General features: G+C 35.1%; 1 protein-coding gene across 3 annotated transcripts in view; it reads right to left on the reverse strand.

Moving 5' to 3' along the window:
• Positions 1–212: 212 nt before the first annotated feature.
• LOC105783023 (nuclear-pore anchor) overlaps positions 213–23,744 on the reverse strand; it is a 30,112-nt gene continuing 6,580 nt past the window's right edge. The window contains exons 12-48 of one of the 3 annotated variants that reach the window (XM_052631941.1): positions 23,257–23,305; positions 22,878–22,981; positions 22,720–22,788; positions 21,839–21,976; positions 21,613–21,717; positions 21,089–21,202; positions 20,905–20,983; positions 19,825–19,868; positions 18,748–18,821; positions 17,600–17,702; positions 17,317–17,451; positions 17,090–17,188; positions 16,713–16,754; positions 16,556–16,609; positions 16,205–16,384; positions 16,016–16,063; positions 15,081–15,128; positions 13,565–13,645; positions 13,415–13,489; positions 13,132–13,316; positions 12,944–13,046; positions 10,500–10,616; positions 8,363–8,455; positions 7,445–7,597; positions 7,297–7,350; positions 6,655–6,768; positions 6,324–6,401; positions 6,036–6,185; positions 5,885–5,956; positions 4,101–4,256; positions 3,955–4,008; positions 3,753–3,831; positions 3,608–3,681; positions 3,396–3,524; positions 2,635–2,739; positions 1,885–2,059; positions 213–1,798 (exon numbers count right to left, since the gene is read on the reverse strand). In XM_052631941.1, the coding sequence (XP_052487901.1) occupies positions 417–1,798; positions 1,885–2,059; positions 2,635–2,739; positions 3,396–3,524; positions 3,608–3,681; positions 3,753–3,831; positions 3,955–4,008; positions 4,101–4,256; positions 5,885–5,956; positions 6,036–6,185; positions 6,324–6,401; positions 6,655–6,768; positions 7,297–7,350; positions 7,445–7,597; positions 8,363–8,455; positions 10,500–10,616; positions 12,944–13,046; positions 13,132–13,316; positions 13,415–13,489; positions 13,565–13,645; positions 15,081–15,128; positions 16,016–16,063; positions 16,205–16,384; positions 16,556–16,609; positions 16,713–16,754; positions 17,090–17,188; positions 17,317–17,451; positions 17,600–17,702; positions 18,748–18,821; positions 19,825–19,868; positions 20,905–20,983; positions 21,089–21,202; positions 21,613–21,717; positions 21,839–21,976; positions 22,720–22,788; positions 22,878–22,981; positions 23,257–23,305 (4,914 nt within the window). In that variant the 3' untranslated portion in view covers positions 213–416. Of the gene's footprint in view, positions 1,814–1,884; positions 2,060–2,634; positions 2,740–3,395; positions 3,525–3,607; positions 3,682–3,752; positions 3,832–3,954; positions 4,009–4,100; positions 4,257–5,884; positions 5,957–6,035; positions 6,186–6,323; positions 6,402–6,654; positions 6,769–7,296; positions 7,351–7,444; positions 7,598–8,362; positions 8,456–10,499; positions 10,617–12,943; positions 13,047–13,131; positions 13,317–13,414; positions 13,490–13,564; positions 13,646–15,080; positions 15,129–16,015; positions 16,064–16,204; positions 16,385–16,555; positions 16,610–16,712; positions 16,755–17,089; positions 17,189–17,316; positions 17,452–17,599; positions 17,703–18,747; positions 18,822–19,824; positions 19,869–20,904; positions 20,984–21,088; positions 21,203–21,612; positions 21,718–21,838; positions 21,977–22,719; positions 22,789–22,877; positions 22,982–23,256; positions 23,306–23,744 lie in introns of all 3 variants that reach the window. The other 2 variants (XM_012608197.2, XM_012608189.2) reach the window with 2 other exon arrangements.

The following is a 23,744-nucleotide window of genomic DNA, read 5'->3' on the forward strand; positions in this document are numbered from 1 at the left end:
TTAATCAACCAATCCTTGTGAAAATATCGATCGTTACATACTACTGCTGCTATTATTATTATTAAATGAAATAAAAACAAACTAGTAGAAACAAAATTCTTGCCTGAGAAAAATAAGTTATCCACAATGCATTTCTTCTTTGTTTTGGAAGCTTTCGTCTTGTGTATTCTTGAAATTCAATTTATTAGCATAAGAGCTATAGACAAGAGATATTTGCCAGCCCAAGCTCGTCATTCATTCATTCCTTCATTTATCCGTTAAAATATATTACGTTAAAAACTTCGCATCTCCTAACTTCTTTCCCAAAAATATTTTTAATAAGATTCGTAGAGAAAAAAAAGAAAAGAGTACATCCTCTCATCTCATCTCATCTTCTCTATTCTTACCTCTCCGGTCTCCAGCATAATAAAAATAGGTCACTGTTGATCAGAATTTTGTGGTCCCCCACCTGCTCGTCCACCACGCGCACTGCGCCCCCTAGCACCTCGAGCACGCACTGCAACCCTTCCACGACCTCTACCTGAAGTAGTAGAACCCAGTACTCCTGCCTGTCTTAACATGGCTCTTTCTCTGGCTCTCTCGTTAAGATTTACCAACGTTGAGGTTGCACTACTTCCACTCCCGCTCCCAGTCCCACTTATGGGAGACATCTGCTTCACATCCTCTGCTTCTGCTGCAGCTGCACCGCTTGAACTACCTATGTTTTTTGAGACCTCACCCTCGGGTGTACCACTTGTTGTGCCACTCTCATTAGTGCCAGAGGTAGCAACAGCGGCGGCAGCGGCTTCAGGCATTGGATCCGTCTCCACTACACTCTGCTCATTACCATCATTCGACTTTTCAGATCCTTCGGCAACACTCTCTTCACCTATATAACCTTCCTCATTCTTCTCATCATTTACAGCATCAGGAGAGTTATCGCCTTCTGCTGCGGTAACTAGAGCTTCATCATCAACCCTTGAAGGTGAAGCCAGAGGAGATGAAACTAGCTCTGCCTGACGGTCGCCAACCTCAGAGGATCCCACCACATTGTGCGCATCATTACCTCCTTCAGTATCTGCTGCTACCTCAGGGACCAGCTCTCCTTCTTCTCTCTCACTCTCAGTTTCTAGCACGGGCTGTAGATTATCTTGCTCAGCTGGATTCTTTGAATCTTCATCAGCTACCACCTCGTTTCCACTTGGTTTATCCAAGATCTCATCGTTCTTATTTTCCTGCAATCCAACCTCATTCGTGCCATCTACCTGGGGTTCTTTTGACTCTTCAAGATTTTCCTCCATTGTGTCAGCCTCTTCCTTCTCAACATCAACAAGCTCCTCATTTGAACCTTGAGTTACATCACCAACATTATCATAAGCTTCGTCTGTTACTTGTGGACAACCAACATTTTCTGAGAGTGCAGCAGCTTGACCTTCAGCAGCCTCTTGTCCAGAATCTGGACCCTTTGATTTCTTAAGAGCAGGTACAACCACATCCGTGCTGGTCTCCCCGGGAACTGGTAAATCCTCACTCAACTCAGATGTAGCAGAAGCCAGACGTTTGCGAACTGATTGTTGGTTTTGTGAAGTGAGAGTTCCTTGAGCATCAACATCGTGTGATATAGCTTCTGACATCTCCACATCACCCTGTGGCTCTTCGGGTTTGGCAAAACGTGGGCGAACAAGCCTCCTCCCTGTTTTACGAGTGTCAGTATTGGTTTTAGGTAAAATAGATCTCCTCTCTTCAGATGTTTTGGCTGGTTGCTGGTGACTTGTTACAGGAACTGTTGAGGATGCAATAACGGGAAGCTGATCCGGAACTACTGTGCCTGAAACTGAAATGAGTTTATCACACCAAGGGAAGAAAAAGAAAGAAGAAAAGAAGCCACGATTCTCAGAAAGTCACCTGTTAAGACTGGTGCAGAATTGTCAACTGCAGGAACATCTCCAGATATGGAGCCAGTTCCAAGCTCATTTAGAATTGAACGTGCTACTTTCTCAAAATCTTCTGCAGCAGATAGATATGATGAAGCATGATCATCAGAGATGGTGCCAGAAAGAAGCTGAACCACTGAGGTACCCTGGAAAAGTTAAATCCAGAAAGATATCAGTTACTCTTTACAATATCAATGCTGAAAAGTACTTAATACAAGCAGGCCTGAAAAAGATAGTATTTGTCCCCCTTTCTTGTTCAAAACTAACTTCAATATATGTAAACACTAATCATATATAACTGCTAAAATCATTGGAAAGGCTGCTTTTGCCTTTTCATTCAAGGCAAGACTGAAGCCCCAAGTCCCTCTCAAGAATCAATTAGTGTTTCCAGTCAAGAACCTCTATCTTCTTTTAAAAGCGATTAACAAACTGACAGTCAGGAGCATATAATAATAAAAATAAATAAATCTTTAATTTGGCATTAATAAATAAGGGAGAAAAAGGGGAAGAAGTTATCATTCTGACAAAAGGTTTTTCACTTTGTGTTCCCTTTTATTTTTTTCAAGTGTTACGAAATAAAAGAAGTTAGTGTGATTTTGGAAGCAATTTATTTGATCCTTCGGTATACACGGAGTATGACTGATAGAAGGAACCAGACCCTTTGCTCACCAAAACACATTAAGAAAACTAATAAATTGATAAACCTCACAACTTCTTTTACCTGAGGAAGATTGCCCTCAGCATGTTTGAGCTTTTCTAGTTCTTCTGAGATTCGCTTCACCGAGAGTTGATACTTCTCAAGCTCACCTAAAACGGTTGTCTTTCCCTGTAAAATATTAAGAGAGAAACAAACATAAACAAGAGCGGAGTTAAGGGTGAAATTCACAGCACAGTACTGTGTTCTGCTTGGGGGTATAATTGAGCAGAAACAGTATATATCTCAGCTTGAACTTTAAAGAGATTTTCTAGCAAGAAATAAGCCACGTTTTCTGATTTCATTCAATTAGGCTCATAACCAAGATAAAGTAATTTGATTAAGCTCAAACTTGATTCTTTGTGCTGAGGTCGACTCATTTCATATACAAATATCTTTGTAATAAATTAAAAATACTTGCAAAATATAATAAAATATTATTATTAGGTACACCGACAGTTAAGCATTTTTAACCCCAGAGGCAGACCATATTTACAGCATGTACCATATTATTTATTTACTAAATAAAATCCAAGGAATGTGTCAGTTTTCTTCAACTCCAATTGTGGAGTTAAAAAACTCCACTGGCAGTTTACATGATAATTGTCCAATATAATATGACAAAAACATATATTAAAAAATAATAAAACTAAATTCGCTCAATAATTCAAGCTCAAGCTTAGCATGACGCTGTCCAAGTTGACTTCAGGTAGCTAACACGTATATTAACCATTGACAACCCTTCCAGTTCATGAGGCAAAATATGCTCGAAGAACAAATAGACAAACCTTTTCAGTTTTCCTGACTGCTTCCATAATAGTCCGTTCACACTTGATACGTTTTGCTTTCTCATTCTGATGTTCATCCTTCTCTTTCTTCAACTCTTCTCTTTGTCTCTCAACAGTTTTCTCCAGAATCTGTGCAAATAGTGTGGAAGAAAAAATTGTGGACAAATAAAGAAAAGAAGAAAAACGGAAAAGAAGAAAATCAGCTTAAGCACCTGTATTCTAGTGTCTTTCTCCTCTTTTTCCTTCATGACCTGGTCACCAGTAATATCACTACCGGACCTTCTACCTGCTTTGAGAATTCAAATGTTAACAACAAGTTGCTTAGATAATAAAAAAGAATTCTAAGAAAAATTCTACCTTGTTTCAATTCCTCCACCAGTTTCAAATTTTCTCTGCTCAATTGCTCCTTTTCTTTTGCGAAACTCTCAGCTCTCCTCTGGGAGAATTTTATTTTTTTTAGAGTTAGGTAAAAATAAGAACCAGTTTCCATTTCTTAAAGCATTGTAGTCAAAATGAGCAAGAAAATGCATCTAAGTAACAGTTTCCATTTCATAACCACCTTAAATTGAACGACAAGCTTCTTCTGCTTCTCAATGTCTGACTTTAAATTTGCCTACACAAAAAATAATACAGTGATACTTTTTTACACCTAAAGTGAAGCCTAAAAGTTTATAGCTTAAATTACAGAGAAGTGGAGAGTTTTACCTCTTGCTGCAAAATATCATTTAACTTCTTATCCTTCTCATTGAGTTCCAACTTGCTGTTTGCAAGATCTTGTTCCAATTTTGATATAATATCCTGCTTCTTACACAGAAGGTTTGTAATCTCCTCAATCTGAGCGTCCTTCTCTTTCAAATTTTCCTGGATTGATATATTCACATCAGAAATCGAACAAAAAAGTAACACAAGCTAATAGACAATTATAACCGCTGTCAATAAGACTATAACAAAATGATAGATTAGCTGATCAGCCTACTAAAGAAACCTTAAAATCAGCATGCCAGTTCCGATTTGGTTTCTCCCTTTTCAGCATAGAAGTAAATTCTTAAAGCGTGTCATTTCTAGCATAAATTTCCAGTGCCATCAACGGCACAAGAAACTTTCTGAGTACTATTGCCTGTTGTGGAAGACACCAAAAGAGTGCTTCCCTAAGTGAAGGTGCAATATGTATGTGTATTTTGAATGTATTTGTCTATGTATACAAAATAAGCTTAAGATATATAATTCTGATAATAAACCCTAGGGTTGTCCAATTATATTTCCTGCAAAACATGCAAAATTATGTTTCTCTATTGTTGGTAAACATGCACTATGTCCTTATGTTCCAACTGTTACAGTTGGATACTCAAATATTAAGCTATAAAAAATTTAATATAGTTCCCTTTGTTTACTATTAAAGTTACAATTAATAAAGAAATTTATAAAGAACTTCAATCACGCTAACTTTTTTTTGCACTACCGCTTTACAAAACCCATGCCTAGGCAAACCAGGAATTTGTTTAATCAATGTGCCTTGCCTTAAAGGGATTGACGTGCTTTTGTTGTCTGGCACATGGTGCAAGATGCAGCCTTGAAAAACACTCTAAATTTCTAGAGTCTAAACACAAATTAAATGAAAATAGCCTGTTTTTGGTTAAAAATGTAAAACCAAGGCTTACAATAAAATGTAACAATAAAGTATTAGTCACTGTAGGACTTCATCGCTGACACATGAAGGCCTCCAAAGATGTTTAAATGGTAAAATACTGAACTCACAAAAGTTCAGTTTCCAGAAAAAAATGTTGTAACATGTTTTAACAAGCAGGTCCAATCATGTTGTTCAATTTGCCCTTAAGAAAATGGGCAATCTATCTAAAACCAAATAGAATATAGCAAAACCTTCACCACACAAAAGACTCAGAGAGCAAAAAGAATAATTATTAATAGAAATAAGCCAAAGATGAAAAAAGGAATAACTCGAATGTTTAACTAGGAATTAAAAGAATGTGTTAGTACCCCTTTAGTTTACCAACATTTAACACCAGAAATTTAAATTTAATAAGTCAAAAGTATTGATGAATTCATCTTCTGTTATCATCTCCTACTTTCCATGTCTGTTAGTTAGGAGGATATCCCTCCACTTTCAAATTCCAGTAGCATTAGGAGATTATGCCTACATTTTTTCCTGTCATTCCCTAAGCCCTAAAACCACGAAGCAGTCTTTAAGGTTTGAATTCAATAGTAGTTACACAGAAAATTATTCTGGCGTTAGGTTGCTTTAACTGGAGATTTTAGGCTATCTCTTAACAAACCAGCACCATAGGTAAGCAAAAGAAAACATCTTCCCAAAGTCCTAATATTCACCGCATTAAATCTGATTCTGTCTTGCATTCCCCCACAACTATATCTATTGCAGGTGGCAGTATCAACGTGATTCTAAAAGTTCCCATTCAAAAATTGCATTTCAAATACTTATAACAAGGTGACATGTTCATAAAAGTACATCCTACCTCCTTCTGTAGAACATCATTTTTCAGACGGTTATAGTCTTCCACATCAATGTTTCTACATCTCTCAAGTAACTACAACAGAAGAAATATATGTTAAAATGTCGCAATAAAGACAAAAAATAGTAGTGTACTCTTTAACCTGTGTTCATACCTCAGAGACCCTCTTTTCCAAGATCTCTCTCTCTGTCAGATGCTTTTCAATTTCCTTTTTAGAAGCTTCAACCTCAAATTGCCTCTCCATCAGCTGGCTCTCTAGAGCTTCAGATTCAATCTTATGTTTATGAGCCACCTCGCGTAATTTCTATAAGCAAAACAGGTAAGCTTGTAAAAAGACAAATTTAATAAATAAATTTAAATAAATACTGCTTATTGTGAAAAGTAACTATATTGATATTTTTTTTTCCAAAATGATCTTAGGCCAAGAGTGCCAGGATTCTACCTGGCATTCCTCAAAATTGTGCTTGTTCTCCTCTCTAAGCTGCATGTTGCTTTCACGGAGTAAATTCATTTCCCTGATCTGCAAAAAAACAAAAAAAAAAAAGAATTACATGATCTAACTATCAGGTTTTTGGAACAAAAATATTAACAAGGGCAACATTAAAAGAAATAGGGATAAACTAGTAAATGCTAGGTCTCTGAAAGGGTACTGAAATTGACAAGGTGTCAACATATTTTGGAGGAAAAGAAAACTATATAAGGGGACAAAAACATAGGGAAAAAAAAAAAAGCCGAATGAACTAACATAATTTTGGCAGGAAGTAAAGACTAACCTGGTGCTGTAAAGACTTGATCTCATCCTCTGTCATCAACACTGCTCTTGAATTGGCACGCTCAGCATTAAGTGTGGCTTTGGCATTTTCTTCTGCCTTAAGAGCATTCTCAAGCTACAAAATAAATGCAAGGAAACTTATGACATTAAACAATTCCATGAAACAGGAGAACTGCTGTTCCATTTTGAAACCAACACTATAATATATACAAACTTTTACCACAAAAGTTAAACAAGGAAAATTGGACACACCACATTTGATGACATCTTAATCTCAAAACCATATTTTCTACATATTCTTTGATTTCACAAAGCTCTTTTGAGCAAACAAAAAATTTGAACCAACCACTTCCATTAAAGTACCTTTATCCTCCTTAATACATATAGAATCCATCTACATTGTAGTTGTGATCATAGGCAATTCAAATAGAGTTTTCAAGTAAGAAAAATAAAATAAATTCATTATGTCATCAGAGTGAGGAGTATCTTATAAAAAGTTTGCAAAATAACCTGAAAAGTTCATCATTTTTTAATAAGGATAAAACCATAATAGGTAGATAGTAAACCAAACTTGACTACGACAAATATGACTCAGAACATCAAATATGCAATTCAGTTAATATTACGTAAAGGAATTACTAACTTGTGATTGCAACCGTAGCTTCTCCTGCTTCAATAAAGATATCTCTGTTTCCGCCTATAGAAATTCACAAAACATCAGAAAGTACAGGCAGCATGAGAAAGACAAAAGGAGAAATAATCTGCCCAAAAAAAAACCAAATGGAACATACTATTTGTTTTGTCCGTCGGAGGTAATTGATGACATTCTGCAAACCAGAATCACCATGTGAATCTGGAACAGAACTTTCAGCAAGTGCAGAACCACGATCTTTCTCAGCAAACTGAATATGCATAGCTTCAATCCGGCTGTGCAATATCTTGTTCTGAAGAACATATGACAAAAGATAATATTAATAATCATAGAAAACTGCTTTTTTCTACTCTTGCATTAAAATAAAACTACAAAATATATTCTAGAGTAGAAAAACAAACAAGAAAAAGATAGCATCAAATACATTATTTCAATCTGAGCAAATAATAGTAGAAGGAAGACATGCTTCAACCCTTTCAAAGTTCGCTCACAGGTGTCTTGTCTAAGAAACAAGTTGTAAATCCAAATGTACATCCAATGGTTCAAATCTTCACTAGAATGGCCTATACTTAAGGGAAATAAATTCTAAGTGACAAACACTGCAACCCATCAATTCAACTATCCAACAGATAATGCTAGCCAGGATACCACAGCATTGGAAATGCTGATTAGAGTCCGAATTAACACCGGAGTAGCCTAATATGCAATTGCTGTGACTGTATCTACCCTATTATTTAAATTAGCATCGAAGCTATCAAGTTTCTGAAAGGGGAAAATGTTTGCTTAAAAGTAAAATTGCCTTCTTTCCTATTCTCATCAAACAAGCTAGTTGCTCAATGTTAATGTTCCTTGAACACATCATACTCTTGCAGATAATGTTGGGAATAATGAGGAAAAGTACATGTTTCATGAGTTTGAATTATACAACATGAAACTCCATCTATAAGAGGAAAACCCATATTACTGCACCAGTGAGAATGAATGCAGAGAGGAGAGGAGAGGACTAAGGAGCAAGAACAAAAAGAAATAAACAAGCGGAACTCACACCAACACTGACCTGTTCATTAAGTTCATCATATTTTTTCTCAGCTTCTTTCCTTGATTCCTCAAGAACTGATTTCTCCATCTCCCACCTAGCCTTAAGTTCAGCCTGGAAAGAACATATTCAGGTAACCAGGTCATATCAATGCATTTAGCAATATACAAATTCCAACATAAAAATAAATAAAACAGAAAGAGTAACTCATAGAATAAACCACTTGACCAATTGCAGTGAACAGTATGACATAACATGAAAATGTCTACTGAAGCTTTTTACAATTATTTAATAAATAAATAATTTGTTGGATGTCACCTAGTGTTATAAAAACCGGACCGGACCAGCCAGTTCAACCAGGAATAGTGGATGTACCAAATCAACTATAATGTTAAAACCAGAAAATGAGTGAAGCAGCAAGAGCCGATAATAAACTGGAACCAGAAAGTGATTAATCTAGGAAAACATGGAGAAAAATTGGCCGAAACCATTAACAGAGAAAACAGAGGTCTCACCCATATTTTTTAGACTGAAGAGGTTGGAGAAAATGGGTAACTAATGCAACTCTTAGCTTGAAGTTGACTGGTAAAAATAATGGTAGAAAGGGGCTACTGAAAGAGAAGAAAAGCTAATAAGAAAGACAGAACTAAGAACAAAAGAGAATGAGAGGCTTAGGGTTCAATGGAGAAAGATAGAGGACGACAGAAACGGAAAGAAAGGAAGCATGGGAAAAGAGAAGGTTTGTTAGAAAAGAAAGGGAATTGTTTATTTGCTAATGGGTTTTGGATAGTATTTCTGGATTTATGTAATGTTTCGGCCTTATTTAATGGGTTACTAATGAACCGCCCGGTAAATGTTAAAGCTCCTGTTCCAGATTATCATAGTTGCCCCTACTTATATAATAACCCATTAAAGCTCCGGTAAATGTTTTTGGTATCAGCCATTGCAGGTAATTGGGTTTCATTAGCCACATTGCGACACAAGCTCGAATTAAATTCCCCTAAACTCTGGGGTTCTTGCAGCTCAACAGTTTCACCTCTTAACTGTTTCTTTCTTGCCCTAGTATTACAGCACTTCACCACCCCCTATCATCTCATATCCGACCACTGAGCTGCCTCAGAACATTGAACCACAAGTGCTTTCCATCACAATAACATGCCATCTCATCACTCAAATCAGGCCACTATAATTACCAAACATAAACTATGCCGAAAATAGGTTTCGAATATAGTAGGCTTGTCTAAATATGGTTAGTAAATAATAAACACCTAACATTTTAAGTTTTATTAGTATTGTGGGTTTTGGGATAGTATTTCTGGATTTCCCGAGTCTCCTATGAATCTCTGAATATCCAAAACAATTAATTGAATTTATTTATATGAGTAGGAGCAACTATGATAATCTAGAATTATCAACAAATAAATATAAACAAAATGTTAAAGCTCCTGAAAAATAAAATACAAAAAAAGGTGTTTTTACACTGACAGGCCCCGCTGACATAAACTCCAGACTGGACATCACCTGTACCAAGTCTTGATTAGAGAAGCTTGCACCCATTGTTTAATATTATTTTCCTTTTAGTTTAAGGATACTCTTTTCCATTGTCCATGACTTCCAGAACCATCTCATCTCACTACTTTTTTACAACAATCAGTAATAAGAGCCCTTTATTTCTCTCCCAACTAGACTTCTCTTTCTCTTCATTCTACTCAGTTTGAACCCCACATAGTTCCTCAAAAATATTCTTCATACCTATGATCCTCTGTAATTTCACATCTTAAAGACATTTCACTAACTTCAAAATTGTTATTGAGATTATTTGAGTCTCTACAATCAATTGGATTAAATCAATGTCGGTCTCAATTTAAAAGTGGCATTCTTGGTGAAGACGGGTTTAGGATGTAAAGGAAGAGATAGACATTTCTTGATATATTTTGCATCTGATTCATGGTTTTCCAGTTTGAGCTGAGCTTGAACTAAACATTAAAATCACTAAAGCCCAAACAAGTTCAAACTCCATACTAGTAAGATAACATTAGCCTCAACACAACCAAGCTCAACAATGGGGCACTCCTTTCCAGCCCAAAAAAGCAGGCAAAAAATTCAACATACAAAACAAACAAACAAAAATAAAATAGAAAGTGTAAAAATAACATACATTTTCACTTTTATGTGCATCGGCCAGTTTACGCAACTCAGATGCTTCCTCTTGCAGTAAAGCCAACTCTTGTGAAGTTTTAGTCAACTCCTGAATTGTCTCTGATTGTAGAATAACCTGTTCAAAGAGGATGTCACAAAAGCAATCAAGACTATTACGCAGCCCCGAACAGTTTTCATTAAATAGAATGCATAAAAGCTGTAAAAACTCAAAAAGACCCCATATAGACAAACTCGAAACAAAGATCTTTCTTTACAAGCATATGATTCGGTTCCCTTTAAATGAATACCCAACACAAAAGCATTTTACATTATTTAATTGGGTGTCTTGAGATCATAACCAAGAAATTTCAAATTCAGGGATAGTAATAGATGGAAGATGACAAACCAAGGCAATACGAGTTTAAAAAGGTATCATGAATATGCAAATACATAAGAACATATTCACATATTACCAGTGTGGTCAAAGTTGAAAAGCACCATCAACAGACTAGAAACCCCTGTATTAATCCAGAGGTAAATTGCCAAAAATGTACTCATGCAACAAAAGCAAGGTGCAAATAAATGCACATAACAGAACATTTATTTGTATATAACACACTCAAAAACATAGAGCTTAAAAGTTGACTCCACTACTCCACTCCACAGCCTGATGTTTGAACAATAAACTTACAGGTGAGAAACTGTCGAGTGTCAAGTATAATAGATACACTGATTCATATTACCAAAAATAAATGGTACTCTGCTTCTTAAGATGAACATAAAAGCACCTTGACCATGCTACATAAACCATATCAGATCAATATTAAAGGAAACGATACTTCATATTTAATTAAGAACAATGCCCTAGCACCACCAAAACAATTATAGCTGTAAATGAATTAAGCATTCGGTGAACCATTCAAAAGCAAGCTCAGCTCAAGTTCTGTTTACGGTGGTTTAGTAGGTCAAACAAATGACTTCAAACAAGATTTCAAGTTTCATTTAATGAACAAGCTGTATAACATAGGTGCATTCAGCTCTTTCTTTTTCATGAGCAAGCTCATTTAATATTTGTGAACAAGTCTAATGAACTAAATTATAGTTTGTTCTCACTCTCTTTATGTTGACTACTATAAATATCTTTTAACAAGACTTACTCGCTAGTTAATATTACATCATTTAGAAATACACTTCAGATATGTCAAAATTTTGATGATGTTTAAAATATTATTACTGTTGATAGATTTAATGTACCTAAAAGTGGAAAACATAAACATGTTAAAGAGTTGGGGAAGAAAAATTTGCTGCTTTAGTTTTGCACTAAAAACCAAAATTATTACAAGACAAGGAGAAATAGTTCTCATAAATACTTTTTAGGCTATCTCCTAATGCTATCAGTTATAGATATCGGCATGATTAGGACCATGCCATTGAACTTCAAGATGGCCATTCTTATAGGTCTTAGTGGATTTTTTATCTTGAAGTTATCCTTTTAGCCAAGTGAAGCCCAAGCCAATCTTTATGGCTTGGAGTGAAGCTCAATAATAGCTGGTGTTCAGCTTGGAGATCAATTTCGTTAGCCTAGAACTGGCAAAATAGCAGTACAGCCGACACAACACAGATCGTATTGCTATATAGTAGCAGATCATGCTCAGGATGGTACTTCTTATAGTGCCAGGCTGAGTCAAAAACGTTTGGCTCATAGCTGGAACAGCAAAGCCCATGATGAGCACAGGCTAGCACGTGGCACAGTCCAGCACAATCCAACCCCTACATCTTTTTATTAGATCAACAACCATCACATCTTCAATATTTTTTTGGTTGACTAATGAGAAATAGCTCCATCTGTTTTTCCTTTCCCTCTTTTCATATGATATTCTCGTAATTCTTTTTTTCATATCTTCTATGTCAGTAAACTTCACTTTTCAAAATTCAAAATTTCCTCTTCCTATGAATGTGGGAATTTTAAGCTGAGACACGTAACATGTGACTACTTTTTTTTCTTTAAAAAATTTAACTCTTTTTTAATAATTATGAAACTAAAAAGTAGATGCATTAGAGAAAATAATATTTTTTTAAAAATAATATTCAGTCCTAAGTACAAGGCCAGGCTTGGCACATCCCACAATATAGTGTGCCATCAGCAATATTGGGCTTAAGGTCTATAAACATCTGGGCCTTGCCAATCACATTCATATTATTGGACTGACAAAACTGACCAAGAACAAGCTTTGGTACTAAGACGGCCTGGCCCATCCATGCTACCACCTCTAGCTTAGCCAACTCAACCAAGAGAACAAATATTAGACTTCAATATGAGGCCATTTATTACTTGGCTCATTAATAATTAGATGTGGCAAAGCTAGTGCAAGGGAAAACTGGGCACAGCTCTATTCTTACATATTCATTGATTAACAAAGTAGATATTGATTATCTAGCCAACTTTGTGTGCAGTGAGCAAACCTGTCTTTCATAATTGGCTTGAGCTGCACGCCACTTCTCATGTTCGTTCTCCAGGTTTTCTTTCATAGAAGAAATTTGAATCTCCAATGCCATAATTTGAGAACTATATGCAAAGCACAGAATGTCAGAAATCAATTCATAGATGATTAAAATAAGTCCCCATGTAACATACAGCAGAAAAATTCGACCTTTTGACTGCAGTTTCCTCTTTTAAACTTGTAATTTCTGCTAATACAGAAGAGAGAGCCTCTTCCTTTCCTGCAGTTGCAGAGGCTACTTCCTCGGATTTCAAAGAAGATTCATTCTCAAGTTCAGAAACCCTCTCTCTAAGTGAAACAAGCTCCGCTTCTAAAGATTTCTTCAACTTTTCCGCCTGCCAAATTAATTGAAAAGAAAGATTGAACATATATAGCAGATCAGCCAACCAATCACAAAAAGTTCACCAGCCAAACGTTAAAATACAGCAAATACCTCAATCTTGAAATTTTCATGTGCCAGTTCCATTTGCTTCAATGCATCTTCATTTGCCTGTGCTATGTTCTTATACTGCAAAGCAACATGGCATATTATGACATAATTTCAACCACAAATTAAAATCTAATTTACTCAAATTTAGAGAACCTGTAGCATGTGATCCCTGTTAACTTTTGCTTCCTCCTTTAGTTTCTCTATCTCTTCCTTTGTCATTGGCAGTTCTGTCGCCTGAAGACATTTAGCCAAACCAGGGAAACAAATTATAGAACCAAAATCAACACAATATCAATTAATCAGTAGAAAATTCAGGAAAACATACAGAAATATAAATCAGAAAAGACTTTCATATGAAAAAAAAAAGGAATTTCAACAGAGAACCCAGAGAGGCAATTTAAGTTGTTTCTTATTAGCAACCAATAAAAAATATTTACCATGAAACAGAAACTGATGTAGTCAAGCAAATAAACATGATGCGCTGTTCCAGATTTATCAATGAAGTCTAGATTCCATGAATAAATTTAGTGAATTTAGAGAGGTAATTTAAGATGTTTCTCAGCAACCAAAAAATATATTTTATAGAACTGTGAAACAATAATTGACTAAGTCAAGCAAATAAACAAGATGCAACGTTCCAGATTTTGTCAATGAAGTCTAAATTCCATGAATTAATTCACCCCAACTTTCAATTGGCGTTACTTGGTATTAGTTCTTCAAGTTTCAGGCTGCATCAGATATGACTCGCCTTCAGCGTTTTCCATCTCAAGTTTTATTTAACATACTTGGTCTTACAACACAGGAAAAATATAGCAAAACCGTAAGTATGCAGTTCCATATAAAGAACTTCGTCTCTACAATACGGAAGCTCAAACTAAATGAGCCAGATTTTAAACCCAAAATGACTATGCTACTTCTAATAAATATTTTAAAAGTTAAATTGGCCATGAGTAGGCACGGGAATATTTGTCAAAAATGGAAAGTCCTCCATATTGTTTTGATTTAAGACAATCTTGATAAGAAACTGTAAACACCACTTGACTCTCGCTTTACCAAGAAAAAGGATCTGCATTTGCGTTGGCTCCTAGGAGCTATCCAAAGTAGCATGCACAAAGAGAGCCAGACTATTCTTTCCTTTCCTTTCCTTTCCTTTGCTTCTTCTTCTTTTTTTATTCTTTTTTTTTGAGTAAAAAAGCCTTCATGAAAGTAATAACATTAACCATTCTGTTCTATCCTTTAAATGGTACACAGGATGTTAGTTTCAAGGGTTGCCCTACAATAGCTGTACTTCCTTTCCGTTTGTTCTCAGTTCTTTTTCCCAGACAACCAAGAGTCAGACTATCATTTCCTCTTTTTCCTTTCTTTTTTTTTTTTTTATTTTGAGGAAAATGATGCCTTCATGGAAGTGTTAATATAACCATTCTGTCCTTTAAATGGTACACTGGATGTTAGTTTGAAGGGTTGTCCTAAAATAGCTCTACATCCTTTCCATTTGTTCTCAATTTCTTTTTTTACTGGACAACCAAAACTTGTTACTTCTAACAATTCAAATGCCAGAGTGTCCATACAAAATGTAACAAGCAGTAAGCAGTGGAAATGGAACATAACACATACACTTCAGCGAGAGCATCATTAAAGACAACCGAACCAATAAATGAAAAACGCTAACCTCATTTGTTGAAAAAGCGGATGGTGTACCACCATCTAGTGCCAAAATCTGCATCAGAGGACCAGCAAATAGTCAGCAAGAAATCCAAATCAGACCTGAAGTAAAATACTAAACAAAAAAAATTATAAAAATGTAGCGGGGAAAGGAAAAGTAGACAGCAGGAGGATGGAGCAAAAGCAGTCAAAAACAGTAAAGGAAAGAATAAAAAAGCAACCATTTATACCAATGTCCAAATCTTGTATATTAACAAATCAAATTAACAATGAGTGGTGAGAGATCAAGATTATATTGCACATGAGATGGAAGAAATGGTGTTCTTAAATATTTCCTAATTCATAAAATGATTCCAAAAAGAGTTCCATCAACATACCGATGCAGTGCCAAAGTAGACAACTCAATGGTTACACCGACAAGCTATAAAAAACAACTTTCCCTAAATTAATTTCCTAATTACACTCATAAAAGCAAAGCATTTTTTGCACTTTTTCAAAGCCTGCAGAAACCCCATGTTGATATTGAGTTTATATCCATTTAATTCCTTAGAAGAAACAAATAATACTTTTCTTTCAATTATTTAAAAGACATATTGGCACAGAAAATGATGATTTTAATAGCAGTCCGCATATCTCTTAGAATAAAAACCAAAAGCGCTTGAAGACCCAAGTTTGATCTCAAATATAAAATTGAAATCCAGCTTAGCAGGCGATAATGATATGAACAGAAAGATTCTACCCAACATTTTAAACAGGTGGAATGGCAATTTCAGGAATTAGTAATAGCAAGTGCTTGGAGGCCAAAAACAACACTATTCATGGAGAAACCTCTAAATACACAATAGAAAGAATATAAAAGATATAATGCACTTCAATGAGATAGAGATTAGCATCTAAAGTGGAAATAGTGCTTCGTAAACAGAGGAGTATAGTCAACACTACCTTAGCATCAGAAGATTTAAGATTTTTCTCCAGATCAGCAAGTCTGGCCTGATAAAATATTTTAATAGGAAAATCAGATCAGAAACTCAACTAAAGGAGGGGGGGGGGGGAATGACCGAAAGTAAAGCACATATAACTCCAAGAGTGAATAAGAACAAGCAGAGCTAAGAGTTAGACAAATGATATTACCTCAGAAGTGGTAGCCCTCGCCTCAGCAGCAGCACGAGCATGCAAAGCATTAGCCAGTTCTTTTCCCATTTCTTCGACTTGTTTCATAGCATTTTTCAGAGTCTGCTCACGGTCAGATATGAGAGTACGAACATTATCCCTCTCTTCTTGCACCTGCTTCTTAGCTTCAGCCCATTCTTTCTACAAAATTTGGTCAGGCCAAGAAGTTGGTCATGAAAACAAACATGTCAGCATTTCTTGAGAAAGTACAAAATTTTTCAATAATCAGCTAAAGATATATGACCAATCATCAGGTGATGCATCTGCAACCTAACTTCTACAAGGTATATTCAATAATGCAAAATAAATCACCTCTATTCTTTTAACATACTCTTCTTGCTTTCTTCTCTCCAAAGCTCTTGTTTCCTAAAACACAATTAGATAAGGTGATCAAACCAACATACATGTCAAATACGTACAGATGAGGGAACAGACGTATTCTCGTAACAAAATAATTAAACCTTGTTACCTCACGAACTTCCTCTGCACTCTGTATAGTATCCAAACTAGCCTGCATATAATAACATTAGAATTTTTACTGGTACCAACCAAATGTGAAAAAAAAGAAAGTTTAGGTTGTTTCTTCTGTTTCTTGACTTTCACTTTTGGAAACAAAAAAAAAAACTGTGTTCCAATAGAAAAGGAAACAATCAAGGGGAAAATTTTTTATCTGACTTTTGTATAGAACAATTATGTCAAAATTAGTATTTCACTTGTCATTTGTTCATTCTTAATCAATTATGTTGTTTTTCATCATTTGCTTTAGCTTTATAGCAATTTTTAAAGAAGTGAAATCCATTTTAAAAGAAACAAGGAAACAAATCCCAAATCAATCACACTATAAACCTGCAGACGATAAACTCTCTCTGACAAGCTGCGAACTTCATCACATGCTCTCTTTTCAGCATTTGCTAACATATCTTTTTCTTGCTTCAATATAGACACCTATTTGAGAACAAAAAAGTATAAATAGCAACATTTACAGCAGTTAGAACAACAAAGTTTGCCAAACACAAAATATAAACAGCAACATCAGCAAGTCATAATGACAAGGTTGCCAACAAAATAGTTACCTCCATTGTCAATTTCCGAGAACACTCCTCAGCAGCATTTAAAGATTCAGAACTTTCACGTAGCTTCTTTTGGTAGTCAATAATCAACTGCGAGAACTCCACATTTCTTGCCAGAACACCATTGATTTTATCCCTCTATGATGTTCCAAATGCAATAAAGAAACAGAACATCACACTAACATGTAAATGACCATAAACTAAAGATGTAATAAAACAGAATCACAAACAGTAGATAACATGCTTCATAAAATGAGGAAATAAAGAGTATGCTAAAACTAATCACCTCATGCTCAGCTTCTTTCATGACACTCTCAAGTTTTTCTCTAGCAAAATTAGATTCAAGAGCCAACTTGTCACGCTCTGACCGTAAAGATATGATCTCGCCCCTGTTAATCAAAGACAAGACAAAAGTTAACAATAAGATGTTTCAACAAGTAAGAACAAAAAGAAAATAGAAAAGGTGACTTTTTGGAGTATATTCACATCAAAGGTATGCAATGACCCAAATAATCCAACACTGAATTCTGCTACAAGAATTCACAGCAATTTTGTAACACTACAATAATGCAGAAGTACAGAAGTTGCCATAGACTAGAAGCTACCAAGCTTAAATCAAAAGAATGCATTTAATTGATACACATAAACAAGATAAATAGCTTTAAACTGGTGCGTTTAAACTGGTCATTGTATGACGAATAATCTTCAGTAACTGCAAGGATTTTTAAATAAATTTTATGTAGGTTCTTTGTATTTTAAATAGCTTCTAAAGGAGGCTTCAGCTGCTGGTTAGTGGCCATAAAATCTGTTGATTTAGTACAGTAAAGCATTTCACTGCTGTAATAAAGTAGCAAACAAAAACTGTCTGTAACAATAAGGAAAATGAATTGTTTACTTCTTTGAACTAGTACACACAAGTTTTCTAACGCAAGTGAAACAATTATGCATAGACTACATGGCTATAGAACATACATACTGATCCCCTGCTTAAAGAGAGCAACAAATAACAAAGAAATAAAGAGACCAATTGACATATGATGGCCAGGATGTCAGGATTTGTGGCTATTCCAATCAGGATGGAAAATTTAGATACAGCAAATAGGAAAAGACAAATAAAAGTTAGATACGGCAGGAAAATTTAGATACACCTAGGGTTATCTAGAAATCAAGTCTAAGGTTGACTGCATCAGACAATCACAAAACAATAATGCTGGAAATTCTCTGCTATATAGTAAACTATATCTCAATAGGAAGAGTATATTAATTCAAATAGTCTTAGGATCCTAATCCTAAACGAAATAGGAACTCCTACCAACACTAGTTTGACCGTATGATATATGGACCTAGTTTATAGATAAACTCCCCAAAAGATTCTATTTTAAAGTTCAGAACAAAAACCATAAATTAGTCTGTTAAAATATAACAATAACATACCTGGCCTTAGCTAGATCCTCTTCAAGACATCTTAAACGTTCAGTGGCTTTTTCTTGTGCTTTCTTACTAGCTTCCTGTTTTATAAATTATGATACAAAATGTCAGCTCAAATATAACAGAAACTAAATGAACAGGTATATTCACCCCCCAAGGAAGCATGGACACAGACACCAGTATGACACAACAAATGTAATGCCACATTTGTTACAAATTCTGATACAACATTACAAGGATATGCAGATTAAAAAACGGAAAAGACAAAATTAAAAATCCCCATGTTAGTATTTAGAATTTTATTAATCAAAAATAAAAATAATCAAATCTATTTTAAAATGTACATAAAATTTACATAAAATTTACTTTTAGCAGTATTTTGTCATTGTAAATATCAAGGCAATTTTATAGTTGTATTGAATTATGAATTAATTTCACCCAATGATCTTACACTCAAAAGTTGTTACCTAATAAATGGTAAGACCAGCCAATCAAAAACCCATTTCACGAAGCCCATGTAATTACCAAATTCCATCCACTTTATAAACATTGTCTTCATAGGCTGAAATTTCTAGTCGCCCACACAATCACCCATCCCCTCTCTTTGTGAATCCTCAGCCCATTCTTTTTCTCATCTATTTCCTCTCCCAAAAATATCACCCCGGATTTGCCCCACCCAAAACAATTTCTGTCCCCTTAGTCCTCAGCTTTGATTTGTCTGATAGCCCAAATTTACTTTTGTTAGTTTGTATTTAGTGGTTAGATCTCTGGTCGGACCAGATTAGGGCCAGGTCAGATTCAGGCGTGACCTGTGTATTGCATCAGAACAGTATATGGTTGCCCAAGCCGGCAACCCACCCATGTTTATAAATGACTAATCCAACTAGTTTAGGCACACCCATATTTTTTAAAACTTTAAAAGTGTATATAATATTTAATAATTCTATATATTTTTATTAAAATTTTAAACATAGACAACTTAAAATATTTTTTAATGTTCACATTATGGTATTATGTATTTCATGTTCATGTGATATAAATTACAAAAATATAAAAACAAATACAATGGTATAAGATTGATACCTGTGAACCTTCAAGAAGAAGCAAGAGATCCCTCCTTCCAGTATCTGAAATAATTGATTTAATTCTAAATATTAATTTATAAAGAAAAAAATGAAAAAGGGAAGCATTTGCCTAAAGAAAAGTAGTGCAAATCAAAAAGATCGCAAAACAGAAATAAAACAATAACTGAAAATTATATCATTAGGGATTTGCTTGGTACGAAAGATGGAAAAGAGTGAGGATAGAAAATTTGTCAACCTAATGGTTAAGCTACAAAGTTAGAAAGTCATTATGAATCTTGACCGTTCGATTAACAAATTTTCTATCTGCCCTCTTTTCCATCCTCCATAGCAAGCAAAGGTTAAGATCATCATACAAACAGAAATTTCAAAAAGAAGGAAACCAAGAGAAAAAGAAATTCTAATATGTATATAAATATACAAAATATGATAAAAACTAAGAAACCGCAAATGCTAAATAATAGACAAGTCAGACTACTAAAAATGCAAGCAACCTGACACATTAGGTTATAATATAAGCAATCAAGTTTGCCCACAGAAAAGCACGTGCATCCTTCAATTTTATTATTTCCCTCCTGCTACAAGCCTAGCAATCAATTTAGGATAGTTACATGTTTAATCTATGGGATAGAAATATAAATAAAACCACTGATGACCTGGCATTATTGGAGGTTATATTCTAGATTTAAATAAATGTAAATGTACCTTGTACAGATAGTCCTCTAATATAACCCTAAAATGGCAGAAGATGAAATTTTACAGCAGATTGCCATGTTAACTATCACAATGAGTTATACCTACAGAAGTTACCACAAACAACTTCAAAATCCAAGTCTATAAATTGCCACACACCCCTTCTACAAGAGAATGCATCACCAAGGTATTTTTATAACTTATGGTGAAGAAAAGATGAAAACTAACTACAATGGTTACCCAAACATGCCACTTATGTCTAATTACAGCAACACCCAAATTCAACTACTAAGTGGCTTTCCAAACACACCCCTAAAATGCGAGCTCCAGATCAAATGGTTGCCCGGCTATATAAAAGAAAATATTACAAGATGGACAGAAACAAAACCTGGAGCGGCTTCTGCTGCAGGGGAATAAGACAGATGAAGCTTATGTTCCTCCTCATATAACTTTTTGTACATTGCAACCTATACATTATAAAAAAGATGGGAAAACAAGGATTAACTAAGGAAAAACTGGATGCAAACTCAAGAAAAAAAGGATCAGAAAATAATAGGCCATAAAAGACTCACAGAGGTATGCAGTGATTCAATCATGCGCCCCTGCTCTTCAGCTCTTTGTAACACTACAGCAACTTTCGATGCCGCTTCATCAGTTTGTTTTTTCAGCTCCAACTCCAGTTTTTCCTGCAGTACCATATATTCAACCACACCTACTTGTCAAATAGTGCTTTTTATGTCTGTGAACCAAAGATGGAGAATCACTTAGGCTTTTCAGGGTTTTGGTATTCATGTTATTTTGGGTTCTAAATATGGCTTGTAAGTAGAAAGATATTCAAGGTTTTGGTTAGGTTCTGGATGATGGATATTTTTACTTTGAAACATTTGAGTATAGTTTTTTTTTCTATATAAATTCCTTCTTTCTCATTTCTCCCCTAAATCCTCTCTTTCTATACCTGTTTCCTTGCTTCACTCTAATTTCTTTTGTCTGTTTCTGATGTTCCCTATAAATTTCCATATTATCACCCTTTTCCCTACTTGTGTATTTCCACTAAACAAATCGATATCTCTACAGAATGATAAGAAATTCTAGTTACCTTGAATTCCATCTCTTTACTTTCGATCTGATCAGAAAGATCACGCACAAGGCTCCTAAGTTGGACATTCTGCTCAACTAAGCCATTTATATCCTTGAATGTCAACTATTAAACAAACGAACAGAAGTGAGATAAAGATCATCATATTGGAGGGTAAGAAAAGGGAGGAAGATATTCTAAAAAAGGAGAAGTGAAATTCTAGCTAGAATTTCAAGTTAATATTCACTTCTGATATAACTTTGTCAGCATTAGGCTCCAGACTCATATCAGCAGCAGCAACAGTTGCATCACCACCTGGAAAATCTTGCCCAAGAGATCCACAACGTAGTTGTATGTCACGGCACTCCTTAAGAAGAACCGTCACCTACAGCATTGTGATCCAGTTAGAATAGGTGAAGCGGATCGATGTTGGCATCCCTAGACCCTTCTTGACATAACTACATGTCACATAAACAAATATATCGCATCTTTCATCATAGACATAATCCCAAACCAACTTCGCGCTTTGATTAGATAACAAAGTAGCACCCAATTTTAGACCCAAAGAATTCTGTCTACATCAGAGACATCCAAGACTGAATACACACATCAAGAATGTATAAAAGTTTGCAACACATCAAGTACATTATCATCCTGAAAATATATGGTCATTGTTTCAATCACTGGAACATAGTTTTTTTTATTAAAAAAAATATTAGAAATAAAGATTGGGAACAAAAGATCAAGAAAGAAAAGAAAGGAAAACTAGAAGTAGTGGAAAGGCAGAGAAAAAAGTAAGGAGATAAAAGAGAGTAAAAAAAAAAGGAAAAACCTGTTATGTGCCTAACGGCAAGGAATAAGAGACTTGAATCCCATATTTGAAAGTACAAGATATGGTCCTCCAAAGGTCCATATCAGATAGGGGAAAATAAAAAGAGAGAATAAAAAAAGGAAGATTAGTTGTCAACTAAGCATAAAAAAAGGCCACTTTTCCCTTAAAGGGGAAGGAAAAAGAATATGAAAATGAGAGAATAGATCCTCATAGTCTATAATGTATATAATTTCCATCTCAAATGCTAAAAACAAATTCAACTGCGGCTTAAGCATCAAAATAAGGGCATCAGTTACCTGCTTTTGAAGATCAGCAATCTCCTTTTGAGCCAAGGAATTGTCTCGTTCATGCCTCCTCAAATCAACCTGAACAAATCCGCACACCATCCATAAAAAGACAAAAGCAGCAACAAATTAAGGCATGTATTTCCTTTGAAGAGAAAATTTTCACATACCTTCAATTCCTGTATTGCTTTCTCTAGACTTGCGCGATCTGATGTGAAATTCTGCAATTTTTGGTTGATCACAGTGTATGCCTCAAGCAATCTCTCATGCTCAGCTGCACAAAAATCAAGCGTCAAGATCAGGATCCTGATGGACATCATCCAATAATATCCGAGCTTTGATCAAGTAAATCAATTTCTCTATGAAAAAGAGACTTTAAAACTTTTATCGTAGATAGGATGTTGCCAATTCTTTCAGTCATTTGAAGACATACCAGATGCCACCTTCAAATAGCACCAGACATTACAAGCAAGAAGTCCTTTGAAGGACCAAGAAAAGTTCATCTATAAACTCACAAGTACTAATCATCAACCAAGAATAGCACTGTACCTCTTTCATCCATAATGACTACTGCTTTCTCTTCTATTTCGCGTAGCACCTGTAAAAACACCACAAAAAAAGTTCTTAGATTTCTATTCAAAAGAAATTTGAAGCAAAATGAAAAAGAGAACACCCAAAAGTAAAGCTTATCCATCTCCAAAAAATTTCCAAACAAATAAATAAACATCTCACATCCTTAAAAAAGTGGCAGAGCAACTGTGTGGGAGGATAACTCAAGCCTAGCTAACATAACTGACTAAGACGAGGCATCTTATTGAAGATTGATTTATCACAATATAGCCAAGACCACCATCACAATCAATAGAGAATCTTGCATGACCTTTTAGATTTACTAATGGCTAGGCTTCAGAATGAAACTAAATAAGGAAAAAATTGAAGTCCCTTTCCTGATGCAGTACTAAGAAATTTGCTATCGGTGGAGGATTTGATGAACAACCGCCACACACCACGAACTTGAATACAAGTGAAGCCGAAAG

The sequence above is a fragment of the Gossypium raimondii genome, chromosome 1 (genome assembly GCF_025698545.1).
Source record: "Gossypium raimondii isolate GPD5lz chromosome 1, ASM2569854v1, whole genome shotgun sequence".
Lineage (NCBI taxonomy): Eukaryota > Viridiplantae > Streptophyta > Magnoliopsida > Malvales > Malvaceae > Gossypium > Gossypium raimondii.